The following is a 6,679-nucleotide window of genomic DNA, read 5'->3' as shown; positions in this document are numbered from 1 at the left end:
TGCTCACTTGCTGTGTACCGGGTTAGAGCCCAGACATGCAGAAAACAAGACAAAAGTCTTGCCCTCAATTTGTTCATGGTGCCACCCAATCAATGGGATCCCATCTTGTCACCATGCAGAATCAGAGGATGCCCAAAGATCCCCAGAGTTCTTTGTCAATCCGTCAAGATTATGATCGTGCAGATCAGGCAGAAGTGTAGCTGTGAAGTCCTTCAGTGACTTTGTAGTGACTTTTTAGTTTGCAAGTAGAAGCAAAAGTCCCCCTGCAGTACCCATCTTCCATTTAAACAGGGAGTAAGCCACAAAGATAAATGGGCATACTCCACCCTTCCACAATAGCCCATCATGCCCTCAAATCTGTGACTCAAGTGGGCATATCCATATTCAAGCAGACCAGAGATCAAAGCCATATTAGGCATGAGCTACTTTTTATTCATAGACTTACAGAATATATCGACTTAGGAGGCATGTTGTTTGTTAACTGTATTTACCAAAAAGAGTTAAATATATATTTAGCCTTAAAATGCATCCATTGTAGCTTGCATACTGCAAAATATGCTTTCATATACATATAAACTATTCTTATTTTACCTAAGTTATGCATCTAAGATACATAAAAATGGTACCGAATGGCATATTGGCTTATTTTATCACAGTTCTTATACATTCCTGATAGTCAAAGGGATTGATTGGGAATGCATAGTCTCCTACCGGAAAAAAAGGTAGATTCTGAAACAAGTAATGGAATAAGGTAAGGATAAGAGTGCCTCGCTAGGTTTAGATCTCAGTAGCTTTACGATTCAATTCTTATTTCGATTAGCATTACAACTGGCTCTCTTCATTAAAAATTGGCTGTTAATTTGCCTGGTAGTCCCACCCTCTACTTGCCTGGCTGAGGCAAAGAAAATCGTGATGACCTTTTTCCTTCCATCTTACTTCTACTTTCCCCAAAGAGTTTCCTCCACAGCCATCTGCCCTGCTTTTCTGCCCATTCCCTTTAGATTGTCCCAAGTCGGGACCACCTTACTCACTGCGTCCACAATTAGACTTCCGCACTCCACTCCAGGGCTCTCTCTTTAACAGAATCTTTGGCCAGTGCCTAATGAAAGAACTCTCTTCCAAAACTATGAGTGAGAGGCTGATACCTCTGTAGAAGAATCAGGAAGCCTGCTAAAGGCATATGCAAATAGACTCCCCTCCTGCAGACCTTCATCTCTCTTTCATTCTACCCCCGGTCAGAGAAATTTCCATCGTGAGTGTTCCTGGCAACCAAACCTCCAGCATCCCACGCTGATTTCTTTCCTAAAAATACACAGCCTCTCACTCCACGGGGAAGAAAAATGCAACACCGGCATTTCCAGCATGCTCCCCGAAGGCTGATTATGACCCGGAGCAATTCATCATCACTCGTGCCTTTGAGTTTTTAGTTTTTCCCTCATAGAATTCTTCTTGTGTATCTTGTGGACGTTGTGACAAGAACCAAATGTGTCTCGACCTCAACATCCCCACCGGAGCTGTGGAGGGAGGGGAAGAGAGGGTAGAGAGGCAGCCGTGCCAGCTAGAAACCCTCTTTAGAAGGGACAATTATCGGAAACTTCTGGAAGACTTTCAAGAGTGGGGCCTTGCATGTAATAGCAGTTCCGTAGCATTGAATTGTTAAATGGACCAGTTGATTAAATGGTGTCTATTCAGCATTAGTCTCCTTCTGGCTATGCATATTTTGCTATATTTTTAAAATGTTATCTCAAGGTGCTGCTATATTCTGAATCACGATAAAAAGTCTTTATTTGGAAGGCATGTCAGACTGTCACAAAGAAAACACAAAGCCTGCTGTTGAGGGGGAAACCTCCGCCTCGGCCACTCACTACTGGATAACCTTGAGCAGGCAACTGACTTCGATTTTTGCACCTACTTCCTTCCCTCTGAAATGAGCATCCTGCCCGCCAATGAGCTGAAGAACTATTTATTAAACAAATGAGCTGGACACAGATGCACACTGAAAACATATAAAGCTTTGCTGAAATGCAGGGTGGTCTTATTATCCGCTGCCCGAGGACACAGAGCCATTCGCACCTAAGGCTTGTTTTTAGTCTTCATGAGAGATCTGTTCCTGATCCCATGCTTTAAGGCTGTGTGGCGTGGCCACTTGGCCACCTGGAGGGACTCAGCCTAGCCACAGAGACTGTAAAGAAGAAACAAGCTGACACGATGGGAACCAATGGGGGATGGGAAGGCATGGACAAGAACAGCCCCGCCTAGAACGATCTTCACAGGGGACGGTCCCACGTATCTCTCTGCTTTGGGTTTCTGGTGTTGTTGGTTTGTTTTTCTCGTCTTACGTTATTACTGGGGGGAAAAAAAGCTTCTTGCAGAAATTGTTTAAAACTCAAGGGATGCCTGGGAGGGAGCAGTGGGATTAATGAAGCAAAGCTTCCACCGACTTGCGCCAAGAACATCTATGCTCCCTCAGCAAGTCGGCCAGAACAAATAGCTACTCCCTCAGCACGGAGACTCTTGTAGGCTGCAGACTCTGATCTGGTCTCATTTTGTCAGAAGGAAAAGAAAAGAGAAGCTGGTTGTGGCTGCGGGGATTGCCCACCCTCCCGCCTTCACCCAGCCCCCAGTTCCCTCAACCTGCCTTCGACCCGCCAGCGTCTCACCTGGACTCAGCAAGAGCCCCTCTCCCCGCCCCCGTAGCTGGGAAGCTGGTGCCTTGCTCGGGAGAGGCAGCCCTGGGAAGAGGTGTCCCGACTGCCTTCTCCACAAGCGGCGGCAATCAGGAGCGTCATCTCGACCTGGCACAAACGCGGGGACCGTCTGAATGTCCCCTACGTTGTTTGCCAAGTGCCTGTGTTTCCGCCTGGGCTTGTCGGAAGGTTCCATGTGCCAGAAAGAATTGTTTGCCCCTCCTCACCGCCGGAGAAATGCCAGAGCTGCCCCACTTTCGGCCTCCGATGTGGGGATCGGGGCATCTGTAGTCAATTCGAGTAAACCAGGAAGGCAAAAGAACGCATGCGGAAGAGTGACTTTGCACTTAAAAAAAATGAAAACAAACCGCTTTTCTCCTGTGGGGTTGGTGCTTAGTAGGAAAGTTTCAAGCAGCAATCTGCCGTGTGCGGCTGACCTCCTTCATTAAAACCCCCGGTGTCCTAGGCTGAAAGCCCTCAGCCTGCAGTCCCAGAATGGACCCAGGAGTGCTGTTGCAACACCGATGCTATTTATTGCCTTCATCTGCGTTGCTTAAACACCAGAAACAACAACGCATTCACATTTGTAGCGAAACATCTACCTACTCGTGACTTGGCAAACAATCGTGAAAAAATAACACTGCAGTACAGCATGATTGTGCTGATTTCAGGGCGACAAGAGACGTGGTCGAGTTGCTCTTTCAGAGCCACTCCCCAAATCCACTTCACATCCTCTGAAGAGAACCAAGCTAATCGGGCAGCGCATGCTCTGGGAACCTTCCACAAAACCAGGGCCCATGGGCTTCCCAGTAATCCACACCAGAGAAGCCCATTTTGACATAGGTGCTCTGGCCCCCTGGGTGCAGACCTGGTGTGTGGGGCTCCGTGTGTCTGGCTGCAAAGCCGGTCCCTGCTGACCGGCCTGAGACCCTCAGCCTACTGGGGATGAGCCCCTGCCAGTACATGGCCCCGTGTCAGCGTCTGAGCCCCAGGGGGCTTTCCTGTGCTACGCTCCCGGGACAGGAAGGGGCATTAGCGGCATGAGCACCCTGGGTGCTGCCATCTGGTGCCTCAGCCTCTCTGGGAGGGCTGTACTTGCAGCAGCAACATTAGCAAATCAACAAAGCGGGACATGGTATGAGTAGGGAGGTAGGCAGGTGGGCAGCTGGTAGGTTGGTACTCAATGATTTCTAAGAGTAAGTTGCCCAGAGGGCAAAGCCATGCACAGATCAAAGGGCCACCTCTAGGTTTTCAAAGTCCACCGAGACTTGTGAAAAGTCCTCTTTTGATTCCATAAAATCTTGCTTCAGAAATTCTACCAAATGCTCATCAGGCGGAAATACCTGTTCTATTGCTTTGAAGGATGGGATGAAAAGCACCATTCAGTCTTTGGCCTGTCTGCTGGTTACCCACAAACTCAAAAGAATGGGTTCAGGGAAGCAGCTGGGTCAGGGAGAGCATCTAACAAGCGGTATTGCTCTGGTCGCCCCGGGGGCCGGCTTTGAACCACAAGGAAGAGGGGAAATGCCTTTGTCTCACTCATGGGCCTACAGCCCGCGCTGGGCCTAGATATGCATCAGCAGAGTATTCTCTTTGTGGTAAAGGAAGCAACGTCCAACATTATTTTGTTAACACACCCATGATGTGCGTCTACGTGAGCCAATGAAATAGCCAATGTTCTGCTATTAAGGGGGATTCAGGAAACTGAAATGGCTCAAAATAGCATTGCTGAGTGTTACCAGATTTTTAAACGACTCAACAGCAAATCTTTTCAGCTGACTTTGGCTTTAAGAGTTCTTACCAAAAGGATTGCTAAAATGGAATGAGAAGGGCCCATAGTTTGGTCTTTGTTTGTTTGTTTGTTTATTTCATTATAAGAGCCATCCCATCTTATCCAACTTTCTCCTTCCTCATTAAAAAAAAAAAAAAAAAGCACATTACTGTCCTAGATGGTTAAGAGCTAATGCTGTACTCTTTTCTCAGTGACAACAGGCTTTAAGATGTCTTTTTAAATGGGAGAACGGACACGTCATGCAATTAGCCAATAAATGCAATCCCTGATTAAAATGTGAGTTCTAAAATTTTGAAAACTTCTAACTATTCCCCCAGTGCGGTTTTAATTTCAGAGCTCTGAACTTGGCTTCTTTTTGTATTTGCTTCTTGGTCGCTCTCCTGTGAGAGCCAGGGCTACATGTCTTTTAAATTCACCAATCACACCTTCACAAACTTAAGTCAACGACTATATGTTCAAAAATCTTTGTTTTCCCTTTGAAACTGGATGCAAAAAAGAAATCTCTCCTGTCGGTGGAGACAGCCGTGAAGGAACGAGGCGCTTGCACATAAATCTCCTTAAATTTTGTGAACAGCTGCTTTTCCTTATCCCACTGGTATATCTGGGAGAACGTATAGTCACTCCCCAGGGCCAGGTAGTGGTTATCTTTAAAAGAAAAGGGCTGCAGGGTCATGGCCCCCCGGGATGGAAGAGCCTGGATCTCCACAAACCGCTTACTATTCCACTTCATGACCCTGGAGTCCCCGATGAAGCGGGTGAGGGAAAGGTAGAGGGCATTCTGCATTCTAAAGCTTTTCACGGCCAGTACGTCCTCCATGTTGGGGATATCACTGTGGGGGACAAACTTCTTAGAGCTTTTATTCCACTGGAGGATGATGGGGACCTGGGAGCGGCTGGACAGAATCAGATGCGATTTCCCGTCTATGTCCACAAACTCCGCATCCGTGTCCCTGAACCACTCGTGCAGAGACTGGTAGGAGTAGAATCCTTTGCTGTTCCATTTATACACTGTGGACAGCCCAGCTTTCGAGCTGTCTGCGATGACGAAGAACGTCTCGTCCTCGATCTGAAACAACTCGATGTCGTTGGGCTTGGAAATGCGGGAGACTTCGATGTCTTGGAATTTGACAAACTTGGTCCAGCTCTCGTCGTATTTGTAAATGTGGGAGCCGCCGAAGAGCTGGGCCACCACCACGAAAACCTGGTCGTCAATGAGGATGGCCTTGCAGCCCACAATGGACTGACCTGTGCCCCGAGAGAAACGAGAGGGGATTAGGGCACCGCGGTTAAAAACGCTCCTCCACAGCGAAAATGGGGCCCTTGTGAACTGTAAAATGGGGAGAGATGTAAAGAAATGGAAGGAATGGAAAACCGGACAGCCGACGTGGAGAACGGTGTGGCGGTTTCTCTAAAACACTGAACACAGAATTACCATGTGACCCAGCAATTTCACTTCTGGGTCCAGAGCGAGGTCTCTAAGAGATTTGCACAACCGTGTTCGTAGCCGCGTTATTCACAACAGCCAAAAGCCAGAAGCAATCCAAGCGTCCACTGATGGATGAACGGATAACCAAATTGTAGTACGTACACACAATAGAACATTGTTCCACCTTAAAAAGGAAGGAAATTCTGACACATGACACATGACAATATGGATGACCGTTGAGGGCATTATCCTAAGTGAAATAAAGACAGTCACAAAAAAGATAAATAACCTATGATTCTACTTATATGAGATCCCTAAAGTAGTCGGACTCATAGAGACAGAAAATAGGACGGTGGTGGCCAGGGGCTGAGAAAGAGGGGAGAGAGGGGAGTTAGTGTTTAATGGACACAGAGTTTTAGTTTTTTCAAGATGGAAGGAGTTCCAGAGATTGTCTAACCAGCATGGTGAACGGCACTTACTGCTACTGAACGGTACACGTAAAAGTGGTTAAGATGGCAAGTTTTATGTTAATGCATATTTTCCCACAGTTAAAAAAATTTTTTTTTTTTTGGGGGGGCGCCTGGGTGGCGCAGTCGGTTAAGCGTCCGACTTCAGCCAGGTCACGATCTCGCGGTCCGTGAGTTCGAGCCCCGCGTCAGGCTCTGGGCTGATGGCTCGGAGCCTGGAGCCTGTTTCCGATTCTGTGTCTCCCTCTCTCTCTGCCCCTTCCCCGTTCATGCTCTGTCTCTCTCTGTCCCAAAAATAAATAAACGT

At 47.4% G+C, this 6,679-nt stretch overlaps 1 protein-coding gene across 1 annotated transcript in view; it reads right to left on the bottom strand.

Moving 5' to 3' along the window:
- Positions 1-409: 409 nt before the first annotated feature.
- LGI2 (leucine rich repeat LGI family member 2) overlaps positions 410-6,679 on the bottom strand; it is a 35,532-nt gene continuing 29,262 nt past the window's right edge. Inside the window, exon 8 of the mRNA XM_040493450.1 lies at positions 410-5,724. Within this exon, the coding sequence (XP_040349384.1) occupies positions 4,907-5,724 (818 nt within the window). The 3' untranslated portion in view covers positions 410-4,906. The remainder of the gene's footprint in view (positions 5,725-6,679) is intronic.

Source organism: Herpailurus yagouaroundi, unplaced genomic scaffold (genome assembly GCF_014898765.1).
Source record: "Herpailurus yagouaroundi ecotype Mexico unplaced genomic scaffold, PumYag 28, whole genome shotgun sequence".
Classification (NCBI taxonomy): Eukaryota; Metazoa; Chordata; class Mammalia; order Carnivora; family Felidae; genus Herpailurus; species Herpailurus yagouaroundi.
This window is presented reverse-complemented; position numbering and strand designations above follow the sequence as displayed.